Source organism: Leptinotarsa decemlineata, unplaced genomic scaffold (genome assembly GCF_025532065.1).
Source record: "Leptinotarsa decemlineata unplaced genomic scaffold, Ldec_3_MD MMD2_tig00000882_RagTag_RagTag, whole genome shotgun sequence".
Classification (NCBI taxonomy): domain Eukaryota; kingdom Metazoa; phylum Arthropoda; class Insecta; order Coleoptera; family Chrysomelidae; genus Leptinotarsa; species Leptinotarsa decemlineata.
The window spans coordinates 18,139,644-18,156,981 of NW_027412556.1; the positions used below are offsets into that span (position 1 = coordinate 18,139,644).

Here is a 17,338-nt window from a genome sequence, read left to right on the forward strand (position 1 = left end):
ATTGAACAAAATAAACTATCAGACATACATGAAACTTCCAAACCAAGTATGTTCCACATATACTTAGCGAGTCGGGTGAACACATAAAAGTCGTTCGATTGATGACTTATTTATTTTGTAGAAGTTCATGTTGAATATAGAATGAAGAAAATACTTTTGTTTAGTTTCTACTGTGTTTATTTATTCGTGTAACGAACACATAAAAGTAGTGGTGAAAACATTTAGCACGTAATCGGAAGTGCCGAATTGAAGTGATTCATTCCTTATGTCTGTGATACATATATCGTATATGAATTTCAGATATCAATCAATGCATCATACTTTCACGAATATTGGCGTCAAAAGTTGCTTCACTCAAAATGTTTCTTCCCACAAACTGATAGTCCTACAACTGTGAAATTTATACCGTTAGGTTATACCGTGTTAGGAATCACACGTTAAAAGGTAAGACCTCGTTAGTCCTTAGCTCGCACAAGTTTCTCAACTTCTGAGAGTTGTCGTCCGTATGGGGTCGGCAGCTGATTAACGGAAAAACAGATTTTAAACAGGTTATGTATAGGTTAGGTTAGGTATAAGGTTAGGGTTAACTAATAATCATATGGATTCAATACTAGTAGCGCTATCTATAAGTTAGTCTACGAACTTTTCAGACCCACCTATGATTTTCAATTAGTTCATTCCTACAAAATTGTATTGGATGCTCTAAAGCTACTGAATTTACGTTCTGAATATTTTATTCCTACTCGATTTTGAGACTGAAGAAATGAAATTGATATTTATATTTGTTTCAGCTGTGTTTCTAATTCCTTATGCCATCATCATGGTGTTCATAGGAGGTCCAATGCTGTATATGGAGTTAGCTGTAGGACAATTCACAGGCAGGGGACCAATTGGCGCTCTGGGCCATCTCTGTCCTTTGTTGAAAGGTAAATATGTTTCATGATGAAGTGTGACCCACATTTAATGAATCTATTTTGATATTTTTTTGTTCAATATCGAACGCCAAAAATATTTGGAACGTTTTTGAACTTATATGTAAAATTCTTCTGTTTTACGGGGGATAATAGGGTCAATCATTCAGGAAAATTATGGAAGGGGTCAATATTAATGAAAATTGTTTTCAAAATCAAATTCACTATCCCCAAAAACCCATGCTCACGAAGGCTACAAAGTTTGATGCTGTGATATTCTCCAGTTGAAGAAAAAAAAACTCGTACTGGTATGCCGCGATCGAATGGAATTTGATGTACCAAAAGTACCAAAGTGGGTCGGTTGTTGCTGAGACTTCTACATAACCTCCATCTTCGCAGTTATCGTACATACCACTGATATGTATACCGCAGTGCTAGACGAAACGTTTGGAACCTACTCTAGGTTTCATTCGACCACGGCTCACTAACCCGGATTCTTTCCCCTTTCATGGTGACTCCGACCGTTTTATTCTTCATTTCTTCATCTTCTTCACTCCCAAGGAGTTTCAAACTTCTACCTCTAAGATTTGATTCAGTTTTGGAAGGTCTCAAAATTCTTATGACACTCTTCATTGAGGAAATGTTGGATGTTTCAAATTTTGTGACTGTTATTTCACCAAATTGAATTTCATACCATAACTTGCTTGCTTTCAAATTTGTTGTTGAATTCAAGTACATTTTTTTGTTTATCTCAAACTTTTTAGCTAGAGTCCCAGGGTGCACTTTCACTTTTACCTCATTAGATTCAAGGGTGAAATGCCAACTTGAGTGGTGAAACGCGCGTTGAAACAGTATTGTACTTCAGGCATTTGGAACAAAAGCTTGTTTTGAAATTATTCTTAGCCAGAGGTTTCAGTTTCACCTTTTATAATGATAGGGGAGCTCAAGCAGGGATTTCGGGATTTACTAAAGCGCTGCAGATTATACAGGGGTATACCTTGTACCCGGTTAAGTACCTCCACCAAATATGAGCCCTATATATAAGGCCGCTTGTGAGGAATAAAGGATCAGATTAGTAAAAAAAATTGATCATCAAAAATTCTCGAGCGTGTCATATTGAGGTAGGTTGAGTTAATTACCTGTTAGAAGGTGTATATTCCAGTAATCTGACAATTTGAGAGTGACGTAAAGAAAGGGGAGGGCAGCAGAGTTGTAAAGAAATAACGTCAATTCGACATTCTCGAGCGTACCTTTTTTTTATTTCGAAGCAAATAATTCAAGGATAACGAAAAATATATAATCTGACGATTTCCGCAAGCCGAAATAACAAAAATTCGTCGATAAAGTTCAATGCGTGCAGCTGTGTGATACCTATGTTTTCCTCTCCGAGTTTCTATTCCTCTATTCTTTATTCACCTTTTCTCTATCTATTACTCTCTCACTCCGTCCCACCGGTGGGGACGGAGTGAGAGAGTAATACATAAAACACGTAATATACGTTAAAAACATAAAGATGAACCATATATATCTTGATCTGAAGAGCTTGAGTATTTCAAAATGGCGAATTTTTTTGCACATTATAATAATGGCTGTGAGTTTGCGTCAGATCGAAATCGTCAGATTATTGAATGAGAACTTTTTTTTGTTGCACTCAACACCCTCTTAGAAAATCTGACGTGCTCGATTAATTTTTTTTCTTTTCACTTTTAACCCTTACGTACAACCACCCCTATCATGCAAACGATCAGATTAACATACCAACATTATTAAAAATACGTAGAACATTGTTGCTATCAATATCTGATGCGCTCGAGTATGTCCATGCAACAGTATTTTTCTACATATTTGAACATCTATAGCCGCTTACCCCACCGATGAAAAGGTATATATTATATAACATTTTTTCTTCTTATCATCTAAGCTTTGCAACCTGATATGTCTCAATGACGCTCGAGTAAATCACCATTTTGCATCGTGGGCTCCCCTGCTGTAAAGGAAGACGTCAATTTTGTAAGTTGCCTCAATAATGATTCCATTTGAGTCGAATAGAAATAGAGTCGATGTTACAAACGAACTTTGATATTCACCAGTTGTGAACGTTATGAATGGTGAATTTGTATATTATGATATTTTCATTGTGGTTAATATGTGTTCGACCTGAATTCGATCAAACGTCTCGTAGGGGAGACCGGGGCAAGCTGAAATAACTAAGATAAAATCGTTATATAAAGAAAATCGAACTCTATAATGAAATTTTTCAACAATTGAGGTAACACTTATTTGTGTCTTATTTAACGTTGTAGTATGCGAAATCACATAACTTTTCTGGCAAATAATGATTAATTTGAACTCGGCAAATTACCCGTTTTGCTCCACAGCCGGGGTAAAATGTGAAACACTATGGGGAAAAGAATAGACATTTTGATCGAGACATCATTTACAAATATACAGTGTATAAAAGCCAAATGAAATAAACTCATTATTTTGGTTACTGTACATATTTGAAAAATAATCCCGAAACACGTCAAATGAAAATCACAATTTGACATTCTTCAACGTGAAAATGCCATCCCTACCATCAACCCCCTCCGAATGACAGGTATAAACCCCAATTTTGCAAATGGAAAGGTTTTATTTTATACACATTGCTCTTACATATTCTCATGAAAAGAAACCTAATGATGAAAGATCAGGTGATCGCGCTGGCCATTCAATCGATTCTCGCCTCCCTATCCACAGATTAGGACATGTTGTATCGAGGTATTGCTGGACATTAACTTGGTAATGCGGTGGTGCTCTATCCTGTTGAAACCATATCGTGATCTCTTGAACTTGAGGGTTTTCTGGATCATGATATGAATTTGTTAAGCTTTGAATGACATCGCTTTGAAGTAGTGCCAAATAATTATCCCCATTCAAGTTGCCCTCAATGAAAATATGGCAATAGTATGGTTTTCTACAATTCCTGCCCAATCATTAACCATTTGAGGGTATTTCGTTTATTCTCCTCTCATAGTGAGGATTTTCGCTTGACCAGTAGCGGCAATTGTGCCGATTAGCATGAATGTTGAGAGACAAAGTATACTCATCAGAAAACATAACGTCTTCTAACTGGATGATATTGTTATCGATCATGTCCATCATTTTCTCACAAAAATAAGTTCTTCTATCAAAATCGTCTTCCATGAGCTCCTGAGTAGGTATCATTTTATAGGGATGCATTTTATTTCTTGTTATTTGATATGTTCACTATCGATGCATGGCTAACATTGAATGTAGTGAATGCCTGTCTACTCCATATATGTGGGTTTTCCTCAAACTCAAGCATCACATCTAATTTGAGTTCATCACTCATTGCATTGGTAGCTGCTTTTTTCATCTGCCCCACGTGACCAAGCTCGGGAAACTGCGTCTCTATTTTGCTTATTGTTCTTTGAGACACAGGCGTGAATTACAAAATTTCTCATGAAATAGACGAGCTACTTCCTGTTGTGTTCGGGTTTTATCTCTGTAACCAATCATTATTTATGCATTTCCGTTAATATATCCATTCGTCAGACTTGAAGTTAACGAACTTCTAACTTAAATTAAAATAAGAACAGCTACTGTAAAATACAAAACAAGTTGACAAGACGTTTTGAACTAACGTTGCCACGGAAATTATTCACGAATCTGAACGAATTGTTCCTTCAGATGATTTGATTTATAGCCAGTCTTCAAGTATGCACTGACTATATGTGAAAAGTTTTCGTTCTTTACACAAGGAATTGGGCAAATTTCGGATATGCGGTTGGTTACCTCGTTCACAGGCCGATGAAGCGATGACAAACCTGTTGTTTGTCGTCCGCTTCAGTCTAGTTCGAGGAATGATACTCTGAAGGAATTCGATTTCCAGTTATCGAAAATCATCGACTTTATTTTGATGATAGATACTACCTTGCACTGACAAGAGGCCAAACAGTCCAAAACCGGTCTTCATGTGTGTTCCAATTATTGAAAATCTATTGCAGCAGTTATATCGCCAACAGCATATGCAGTAATAATTTCAGTGAAGAATCCTGCACTGACACCTGTCGGATATAATCCAACCTCCTTCGTGGTATTACCCAGGGGAGTAGTTGTTTTCTGATAAGTGTCAGTCCATTAACCTACAGTGTAGGGAGTTGAGATTGGCCTGAACGAATTGTTCCTTCAGATGATTAAAATGCAAAGATATATTTTTGAATTTTGTTGAAATAGAAGTTACAATAAAATATATCATCAGTGCCTACACAGAAAATATTATTTTCACAACAAAGGCGTGTCAAAACGGGATAGTATCTCATCATGCTCCGATCATTATGTCTCGATCCACATGTACTGAAATACGTTTGAGCGATTCTAACGATTACCGGCAAAAAAATCTAGTCTGAATTCAAAGTTTTGTATGTCTGCACATTAGTTTTTGAACCTAAAACCGCCCTAAACACGCGCAAAATCAATTTTTTTCAGCAACGCGTTTGCTCTGCTCTGACGCACTGGCGGAGAGTGAAGTTCGTGCAAATATTGCCGCCGCGCGCCGTAGCGTCGATTACTTTTTCACACACATAAACTTACTTCCCCGAACTTCATCTCGCCCTGGTCTCCCCCAAATCCACTATTGGGATATCAAATCATTTGAAAAATTATTATTACATATACTGCAACTCCAGTCACTTGCTGGAAATCACGTTTTGAGATTTGGATGAGGGGCAGGACAATCTATTTATGAAACAAATAGTGACGCATAGTGAATGACGATTCAAATGTACGAGTACAACCAACCACGTAATTCGTCATCGAAAATAGCTGTCTACGCCATCAGTTTTCCTATCATAGAAAACAATTGAAATCATGACTATAAGTTGAATGACCCATCAATTCTGTATTTTGTTCATTCAAAAGTTATTTCCGTTTAACATAATCTGATTAGCGCTGTTTTGCTCTTGAGTATTACTTTTTTCTAGTCGATCCAAGCCTTCTCTTTAGCTTCTGTGAAATTATGCGAGATGAAACGCAAACACAGCTTTCTCACGACTGAAAACTCGCACAACATTGAATACTAATTCCTAAGGCTGATTGAATTTCATGATTTCGACACGTTGACTTTGCTTTATCAGTTCACGTGATGTTTGCTGGAATAACAATGGATTTTGCATGGGTTTTGCATGGGTTTCTGAGTGCAAACTGTTCAGTTGAGAATTTTTTTGATAGAAACTAGAGGCATCTTTGTAAAAAAAGGTGTGAATAAGATCACTCCTGTCTACAGTATAGAAACTACTGGAAACATTATAAAATATCTCATATTCTTCTGGAAGACCTGCTTTGAAAAATTTTCAATATTCACTGAATCTAGTGACTATTGACAACATCTTGAAATCAAAATGATTTCGCAAATAAATTTAACATGACAAATCAACAAAAAATATGCAATCAATTACAAAACAAAAATTCAGAAACCATTACAATTACTATCGACATACCAATTACTTGAAGTCAGCTCGTTTTGAAAATTAATATATTAATAGTAGGTCGGTTTATCTTTAGACAGACATTGCCTGAACGTTTTTTTTTTGCGGAACAAGCTACAGAAATTTGAAATAAAATAAGTAAAAAATATTTCATATTGAATGGTTTCATTGAAAAAAAAGGTAATAATGGTGTAGATAATGTACTAAAACTACTGAAAACTAAAAAATTATTCGAAAGGTCCTAGGTAGCAGTCATCACACCTCTCTCCTCAGCAATCTACGGTACTGATCAGGTAGAAAAATAACAAAATCGTTGGGCGTAGCGTTATCTGAGTAAATATGTAATACTACGGCCCAATGACTTCATTATTTTTTATCTGATCAATACCGTAGATTGCTGAAGGAAGTGGTGTGATAACTGCTACCTAGGGCCATTCGAATTATATTTCAGTTTCAAGTACATTATCTAGTAATAATAATAATAATAATAATAATATTTATTCACTTGGGAAAGAAGAATACAAAATAATGTGATGAGAAGATAAAGGTGAATAAAGTGTTTTTCACGATTGTTGCGAGAAAATACAATGCAGTAGGACGTACTGATTGACAAATGCGGAAATATGAAAACATCCAAAGAATATCAAACTTGTCTAAATCTAAAAATAAATATTTACAAACCATTCACACACACGAATATACATGTGTAACTATAAATTAATACAACAGTTGATGCGTGTGAGGGGTATAAGATCGTTTGATATTTTGATATTTGAATAACACAAATGTTATAAGCGGTATGTTTGAAATTATAATAATAAATAAATAAAGTAAAATGTACAATCCTGATATACTAATATATAATATGAGGTTCTATTATCAAGTAATAACAATTTTGTTCATTCATACATATTTTACATTGATAAAAACTTATTTTCAAATATTTCTTTGTCAACAAAATCAGAAATCATTTGTCTTGGCTGCCTCAATGACTTTATGAAGTGGTGAAATATATTAATGTTTTTTAATTGGGAAGTGTGTTGAATAATTTTGGAGCTAGGTATGCATATCCCAACCAGCAAAGTTGTTTTATAATTCCATGGTGTTGCAACAGTTTTATTTTATTAGTATTTTATAATTACTTCCAAAATGCTAATTGATTATATTAGATGATCGGTGAACACAATACACTTGTAGGCAATAAAAGTGTTTTATAAATTTGTCACAGAAACGTTTATGAAATAAAATTAAAAAACCATTATAAAATAGTCAGGAAAATATCACAGAAACGTTTTTGCAACCAACTTATAAAACTTATTTTCCTATAGAAGTAAATTGTTATGTAGCAGTTTTATAACACTTTTCTGCGATATTTTTATGATAGTTATAAAACTATTTCAAGCTTATTTTATAACTGTTTCCTGTAGCTTTATTGAAATTATTGCATTAGAATGCTTTCAGATACTATTTTATTTTCATTACCATATTGTCACTTCAATGATAATTTCCCAACTACACACATCGGAAAAGTCTAGGGATATTTTTATAACATACTAAATATCATAAAAATAAATGCATGAGGTCGTTTAATTTCGATTAAATTGGTACACTTGACCACTCTGTAGATTTCTATGGGTTGAACAAAGCCTGCAAAAACCTACAAACTGTAGGTTTTCGGCTAGAATGAATCTGAAAGTGTCGAGTTTGTACATTCTATGCAGTTCTTGCTCAGCAATTTAACTGGAAATATTGTGCTTCAACATGGAACGCCATCACTTACCATTGGTTGAGATGAATAGAGCTGTAGGGCTTCTTCAAGGTGGCATGCGACAAAATGATGTAGCTCTTCGTTTGGGGGTCTCCCAAAGTGTTATCAGTCGATTGTGGCGGCGTTTCCGTGAAACTGGCAGTCCAGCCGAACAACATCCAGGGCGAGGACGCGCTACAACTGCAGTTCAAGACCGATTTCTGGTCTTAACCGCAAGAAGACAATCATGGCACCTGAGTTGGTTAACGTGTTGCAGCAGACGCACCAGGTAACCATTGGTCGTGATACTGTCAGAAATCGACTGTATGGAGCAGATCTCCACAACAGAAGGCCACTTAGATGTCCACCTTTGTCGAGAGGCAATCGCGGTAGAAAATTAGAGTGGTGTCAAGAACATCAAAACTGGGATGCAAATGATTGGGCCACAGTTTTGTTTACAGACTCTCGTCGAGTAAGACTGTGGAGACGACCTAGAAATAATGAACGTTTGAGACACGTCCAGGAAGTCCACACATACAGAGGTGGTACAGTAATGCTATGAGGCGGAATCATGATTGGCGGCAGAACCGATCTCGTTTTTCCAAATCGCTCCCTCACAGCTCAACAGTACCTCGACACCATTCTTCTACCTATCGTCCGTCCGTTTGCTGGTGCTGTTGGTGAAAACTTCCACCTAATGCACGATAATGCTCGTCCACATGTCGTGCGTCTAGTGACTGACTGGCTCACCAACGAAGGAGTTGATGTATTGCCATGACCAGCACAATCACCGGACCGGAATCCCATCGGGCATGTGTGGGACATGCTTCAACGAAGAATTACTCCGCATATGAGGAACATCCACACAACTTTTCAATTGAGAGAGCTTTTAATCGCTGAATGGGCAAATGTACCCCAACAAGACATTGACAATCTCATTTTGTCGATGCACGATAGATGTAGGGCCGTAATAAACCAGCGTGGAGGCCATACTTTGTACTGATTCCAATTTTTTTTGTATTATGATTTTTTTTTCGGGGTGCCAAAGAAGAGCCATATTTTTTTTAGTTTTGCTTATATGCGCACTCAGCATTTTTGACCATTTAATAAATTTTGTTGTAAGTTACATTCGTTTAATAATCACCCGTCAACTTTTTTTCCCTAAAGCGATCTGAAAAAAAATTATTGCCATTTTTAAAAATATCCCTAGACTTTTCCGATGTGTGTATGTTATAGTATTGTATATTAACTATAATTTAAAAACACTAATATAACTGTATAAAATCAAATTGCTTTTGCTAATATATATTTGCTGCCACCAAGAATAAAATGGAGCATTTAAGAACAACCAGCTGACATCGATTCCTAATCACAGCTTTGAAAAATTCTTCAAAATTTCAGTTATGTTTAGCAAGAATATTTTTGTTTAGTTATTCAAGGGACACAATCGATATCGTGGTGGAAATTAGTTCTCCAGCAACTTCTAAATATTTGATTTTTATTGAGTATAGGTATACCATACGTAAATTCAATATTTTTAATTCATCCTTGATTTTAGACACTGTGATATAGGCATATATATATATATATATATATATATATATATATATATATATATATCTATGTATATATGTATATATATATATATATGATGTGTTGTTTTTCCGGGTGTTCATATATATATATATATATATATATATATATATATATATATATATATATATATATATATATATATATATATATATATATATATATATATATTTTGAATATACTTTGAATTTGTGGATACATCCATTGTGTGGATACTGTAGTGGATTTTTCTGTTTGTATCCCGAATATATAAATGAAAATAAATAATAACTCAATGGCGGTCAATTTGAACATTTATCGGGGGGTATATAATAGTTTTAAATTCACTTCGAGGTGCTTCAAATAGACGAAGAAATGACTTGGTGTTCCATAAAAAACTTTCTGGAAGCTTTGAGTCGCCCTGTATATTGTAAATACTAAAAAAAAAAACACCTAAAACTATCCCACCTAACCTAGTGCTTCAATTTTTTTTGAGAAAAACAGGAAAAGGTTATGATAATGGTTAAAACCTGTCGTTTAGCCTTTATAATCGATGAAAGAAACTTTTTAGCAAAAACATCCCGACAGATAATATTTATCCAAACTGTATGTGTATGTATCCAAGCATTTTTGTGGAAACCTACAGCTTTAAAAGTAGTCCGAATCTGTCGCAATACCATCACTCCCAGAACTTTTTTTCTCAACAGTTTTATAAGGGTAACATAGTAGCTGAAATACGTTGAAATGCTTGCTACTGATACCTATTTATTTTATAGAACGACGCTATTTTATATGATAGCGATCCGGGATACTGAAATTAGATGAGTTGAAAATATGAAATACCGCACATAAAGTGATATTTACAGCTGAAAAATACATAAATATTATAACACTATATTATTTGGAATGAAGTGAGTTAAGTTTGTGACTAGAAAATTAATACGTCGACAGAGTGAATTTTTGTATAATTAATAATTTTACCGAAAACATTTATAAATGAGTGGCGCGCTTAAATTTTGCTAATAATAGGCTATATATTTGTTAATAAAATTTCATTTGCAGTAAAAATATCAATCTTCGAAACACAAACAATGTCATCAACAGTTTTATGAGTGCGAAAGTGAAATTTTAAAATGGCTTCAACCTTTCTATTCCTTAGTTTTCAGTTGGTGACATATCAATTATATTTTCCTAGTGTCCAATACAAAATTACTTCTTGAGTCGTCAAGAAAAGTTTTTTAACACTTTTTTATTTCATTGTTATCGTTTTCGGCTGTATTATATTTTATAACGCCTACTTGAAACTATTGAAAAACTCTTATAAAACTGTCTTCTAATTATTTTATAAGTATCGCTTGAATATGTAGCAAAAGTGCAGTGAGGGAAGTTTTTACAAAACTACTTTTTAAGAGTGTTAGACAAATTTTATAGTAATTGCCAAAATGTTTATAAAACTGTTTTGCAGTGTTTGTAAAAGGCCTTACAAAATATCGATAATAACTATAATGTTTTATAAAACGGTACCAATTTTCTATTTATAGCAGTTTTATAAAGACAATGAAAACATTTCTGGGAGAAATGTAGTTTTATAATTTGTTTCTCCAAAACGTATCCGCAACTATTATAAAATACAAAATTGCTAGTTGGGATGTACTTATGTGTGAAAGTGATTTTTGTGTTAATGGAATTATATGATGATTTTTTTTCGAGTGTTATAATTGTGTGACGGTAAGAGATAACTTTTCTTCTTATGGTACGTTAAAATAATATTGAAATAAAAGAGCCCAATTGCGCCTGAATAGGAAGCAGCGGCCAATAAAGAAGAAAGGAAGGAAAGAAATAAAAGAGTTGACGAATGTCAAAAACACCGGCTTCACAAAGCAAATTGTCTGTAGGAAAGCGTGAACTTTTCGAATGTATCAATTTTAGAACCTTGTTTTGTAGTACTTCAAGAGGACGAAGGTGTATTCGAAATGCCTACCTCAACATGATATCCCATACCATAAGTGATTTTCTACTAATGCGAGGTAAATAATTTTCAGAATGGAGAATATTTCTCTTGAAATTTTGAATTTGTATAAAATACTTCGCAGCTTTCTGCAAATGAAGTTTATGTGCTTATTCCATGTGAATCAATAATTACCCCTGAATACTTCACCTTATTTTCAGGACGAATCAAGTGTTGATTGCCTAGGTCTATATATGAAAAGGGTAGTTTGTTATCTTTTTCTTATAAAAATGTAATTTTTTTCAACAAACAAATTTTAGTTTTCAGTTTTCAATTTTGTTTCTCAATTGTTCTTCCTAAATTCTTCTTATTCTGTTTATTTCATTCACTTCATCAGTACTAAAAGGTAATATGTAAACCGGAATTTTGTAGCTGAGACCATCTCAAAATTGCATCTTTTTCAAAGTATATTACTATTCTACTAGTCAAGCTCTGTAATTTGAAACCCATATTGAGAAAGTTGTAATCAGCCATTTTGTAGCTGCGGCCATATCAGATTCCCAATAATACATAATTCATCAAATTATACTGCCATCAAAACTGAATTTGACCCATACAAAAATAAACAAACAAATAAACAAGCAAACGGGGCAAGCTATGTAAAACCGTTCAAAAATAATAATTTATATTCATAAAATAGTAGAGCAGTAAATTCTAGTGTGTTACCTAGAAATTCTATCTATAAGTGTCTCATCAGCTTACCGGCAAGTGTGAAATTCTGAAAGAACGACAAATCCTCTATAAATTAGCACCAAAAACGTCCTGATATATTTCCAATTTTTTCCCAAACTGGAAAAAAATTTATAAAACCAGAATTCATTGCCACATATTTTTTGTAGAACAAGCATGGAATCTGAAAGAGCAATCTAGCAATTTTAGAGATGCATAGGTACTGCACAGAGTATTCTTCAGAAGTTTCCGGGGGTGCCACTGCAAAAATCGTGATCGGTAAATCCCTATAGCGGCCACAAAACGTTTATTGCATGAGGACGCTTCCTTCAGAGATATTTTTTTTAAATTCACTTCGAGGTGTATTGAGTTGAACCTCAAAATAATAGCGCTTTCTAGTTCGCCATGTAAACTATATACCCCGCTCTTGGAGAAATCAAGCGGGTTATATCAGGAAACACTTTTTGTTGGGGCTTATCTTTTGTAGGAAGTAGACTTTCAAAATTATTTGTATGATTTGGAAAATGCAGCTTTAACATATTTGCGAAGTATTCTAAAACGGGATAATCCAAACTTTATATAGTATTGGAAGCTGTTGAGTTTATTTATTGCAAACGGTTTCAACTATTTGGGAACTTGTTATGCAATCAATCCAGATTGCTTTAAATCATTTCCATTCACCAAAAAGTCAACAAAAGAAAACAGAAACCTAAAGAAATTATTGGCAGATTTTTTATCATTATTTTCACAGATTGTTAATGAATTACAAAATATGAAATAATTTGTAAATGAAAATATATCGATGTTATCTTTCATTTCAAGAAAGTGAAAAATATCATTAGATTTTCAGTCATTATCATAATTATTTGGCGAGTGATTTATTTTCTACAAATTATGAAAACAAATATATTCTACAAAATATAAGACAAACTGAACATCGAAAAAAAAAGGAACGAAAAAAAAAAGAGCGATCATCATAATTCCAAATATTCACCTTTCCCAAAGTTTTCATGTAGTAGGATATAGCAAATTCCTACCGGAAAACGACTACTTTCTTGGCTAATAACCACGTCGGATATTGAAATCCGGCAGATATTTGTACAAGTTTTTTTACAGACAAATGTTGGTCATAATTAGTATCAGCAAAATTTGAAATATTTTTTTTATTTTTTTCTTTATCATCATATCGGTGGGTCACAAGACTCCTGAATTTATTAGGTAAAATTCGAAATTTCAGTAAAATTGAAAAAACTGTGCAGTATTAACTCAAAATGGATCGGAAATATATTTCATATGAATTATCGACAATATCGGGTGAAGATTCAAAATGATTCAAGCATAAAATAATAATATGAGTTATGAATTTGCAAGAATCCATAAAATATCAAACACAAAGAATATGAAAACCGGATCGTTCGATAGCTTTTTTCGTGAAATGTTAACATCACAACGTTAAATTATTACAGCAGATAAAAAAGTAATGATACCTCAACCGAATGATATTCAAATACATCAAACAACGTAAAATCAGAAATGTATCCCGAATCCCGTAGTTTCAAAATAAACTACAGGTTTCCGGATACATAATTTCATTCCACTAGATGAATTGGCCGAAAACAAAATGATCAGAATGGAAAACTAGCACAATTTGAAGTAGGGATCACATAACGGAACGTTTACTAGGCTACTTTATCTATAGTATTCATGAGGGCGTTGAATATTAAAAATCCAATGATTACTGGATTATCATCTACTCATTTTTACAGTGTTGTCAAAGGAAACGTAACTTGTTTGATAGGTTCGTTTTACGCACAAATAGTATACCCTCAAATGATACACCTTAGTTAATTCGTACGTTTTCACTTTCATTCAGGTTTTTTATTTCTTTCATGATATTTGTTGGGTTTTTTCTTCCATTTTAATATATATTCTTCCATTACTTTTCTATTAACACCTTCATTGAGACAAAAATCATATTATGAAAATTGACTGACTGGGCTAACTCAGTATCGCCTTGAAATCAATAAATGTTGTGTTAAGTTATATCAACTTCCCCACATTTGTGTTTGCGAAGCACGAAGTCGGGCCATACTAACACGGCCAGTGTGGTCATAATATCATTTTCATGCTTAGTAATGGAATTTTTATCAGAAAAGCATACGAAAAAAAAAACATGTTATGGATACATAAAATATGCAAGTTAACTTTCAATGCCTACAGTAATTCAATAATCATTATAGGAAATAAATTGAGTCATCAATTGATTTTAACTCGCAAACAGTAGATCCACTGTGAAACAGGGGATGTCCTGCAAAAATAGTAAACTTGGTAACACTGAACACGCCGCTTCTTTCGTGCGATTTCTTCTTCGTCTGCGATGGATTCATTCGCAATATCCTACAGGCTAATCGTATTCATTCGATGTGCAAGACTTCTTGCACAGTCTCCTTGCTCGAGGTGTCATAAATAACTCGCAAACAGGAGATCAACTGTAAAACAGGAGATCTATTGCAAAAATAGTAAACTTAGCAACACTGAACACGCCGCTTCTTTCGTGCGATTTCTTCTTCGTCTGCGATGGATTAATTCGCAATATTCCACAGGCTAATCGTATTCATTCGATGTGCAAGACTTCTTGCACAGTCTTCTTACTCGAGGTGTCATAAATAACTCGCAAACAGTAGATCAACTGTAAAACAGGAGATCTACTGCAAAAAGAGTAAACTTAGCAACACTGAACACGCCGCTTCTTTCGTGCGATTTCTTCTTCGTCTGCGATGGATTAATTCGCAATATTCCACAGGCTAATCGTATTCATTCGATGTGCAAGACTTCTTGCACAGTCTTCTTACTCGAGGTGTCATAAATAACTCGCAAACAGTAGATCAACTGTAAAACAGGAGATCTACTGCAAAAAGAGTAAACTTAGCAACACTGAACACGCCGCTTCTTTCGTGCGATTTCTTCTTCGTCTGCGATGGATTAATTCGCAATATTCCACAGGCTAATGGTATTCTTTCGATGTGCAAAACTTCTTGCACAGTTTTCTTGCTCGAGGTATCATAAATAACACTGTGATGGATATTGCTGGCTCTGATCCAATCATGACATAATCATTCATGTGCCGCACCATCACAAATGTCACAACCTCAATTATCTTTCCACCATAACAAATGTCGTAACCTAAGAAACTTGGAGTCGTCAATTGGTTTAATTTTTAATTTTGTGCACAAAGTCGCAAACTGACGTTTGGTTTGTTAGGTTGTGACAGTTGTTATGGTACCCGCAAAAAAATTGAGGTCATGACGTTTCTGATTGAGCAGCTTGACTCACTGTTGTGTCATAGTAGAAGCAAAATTAGCAATATCCTACACAGTTTTATTTACACTGTCATGAGCTAGAAGATTTGATCTTTCACAACGAAGCCGTAATGCATTAAGATTAAGGAATATTGAGAATCAATTTACTGCAGATCAAGAAATCGTACGAGTGGAGAGTCATGTTCAGTATTGTCAGGTTTACTGTTTCTGCAGTAGATCTCCCGTTTTATCGTTCGAGTGTTAAACTCATGACTCACTTCAATTTCTAGAATAATTATCAAATAAATAGTAGAAATTACCACGTATAAAATATATTTTTTACATTCTTATATTATTCTATTGTTTTTTGACAAGACTGACAGTGTTAGTAAGTATGGTACGACTTCATACTTCACGAACACAATATAAAAAGGTATAATACCACAGTTGCACAACATTAATTAATTGTAGCAGAGCTAGCAAGTTTTACTTGTCAGTTGGTACCGAATAAATCAAAGTCATGAAATTTTGTTCTGAATAAACAAGTGAGAAGGTTGTTATAATGATAAATTGTGTGCGAAAATAAGGAGACATGCAAATAACCAATGAAAGCCTAGAAATATCAGCAGTTGATGAAGGCAGCACTAACCTTAAAAATGCAGGTTCCAGTTCGTTCGGAAATCACCTGAAAAATTAAAAAATAATTGTTTCATGTCCCTACATAATTTTTCATAATGGTATATGAAAAAATTTTTCATTTAAGTTTTTCTCGAATAATAGAAGAATATACTCTCATAATTCACTATTCGTGTCATAGGTGATTTATTGCCATATAATACATTCTATAACCCTTCGAGGTAATTAATAACTTTATGTGATTTAAATATCATTTATGATGTTTCATTTCAGCAACACGTCCCTCAAATCATCTTTCTCTTGGAATTATTTTGTTAAAGCATTTCTATTTCATTTTATACCAGTCAAAGTTATGAAACTATAATTTGAAAAAAAAAAAAACATTGAAACAATACATATTCTGATTTTTTTATTAGCTTAACTTGTATGTTTGTTTGCAACCGACTCCTATGGACTCGATTTTGAATAACTTTAATAGTCTAATCAACAAGTTTAAAAACATTGAAAAATAGAGATAAAGGTCCTAAAAATATGAGCGATAGCTCATTCGATTCAAAATCACCGCTAGAAAAATGTTTTTAAAGGATTTTGGTGCAGGTAAAAAATTGCAAGTGTTATTAACAAAATAAGATTAAAAAAATGGTATTTAGTTCTTCGTTAATAACTCAAAAAATATTATTATTTAAGCAATTTTAAGAAAAGGTCGTTAAAGAGGAGTAAATTTACGATAAAAATGTCCCAACTCTTCCAAAACTCTATCTCCATTACTAATAAGAGTAATTTGACTTTGACATAAAATGTCATTTTGAAAATTGAAATAAAATTTGAGATCTTCTTAACACTTGAATGAATCGAGTCCCGTAGAAAAAAAAGTTTTATCACCATTTTCCAAAAAGTTATTCAATTATTCAATTGTGAACTAACAAATTTTAACAAATTTTGTCCCAATCTCCGTTGGCATAAATAATGGGATATAATAAAAATATAAATATAATATGAAAATATAA

At 33.7% G+C, this 17,338-nt stretch overlaps 1 protein-coding gene across 4 annotated transcripts in view; it reads left to right on the forward strand.

The window, feature by feature from the left end:
• LOC111508246 (sodium- and chloride-dependent GABA transporter ine-like) overlaps positions 1-17,338 on the forward strand; it is a 241,231-nt gene that overhangs the window by 121,090 nt on the left and 102,803 nt on the right. For all 4 annotated transcript variants that reach the window (XM_074175176.1, XM_074175174.1, XM_074175178.1 and 1 more), the window contains exon 3: positions 792-926. In XM_074175176.1, the coding sequence (XP_074031277.1) occupies positions 792-926 (135 nt within the window). The remainder of the gene's footprint in view (positions 1-791; positions 927-17,338) is intronic.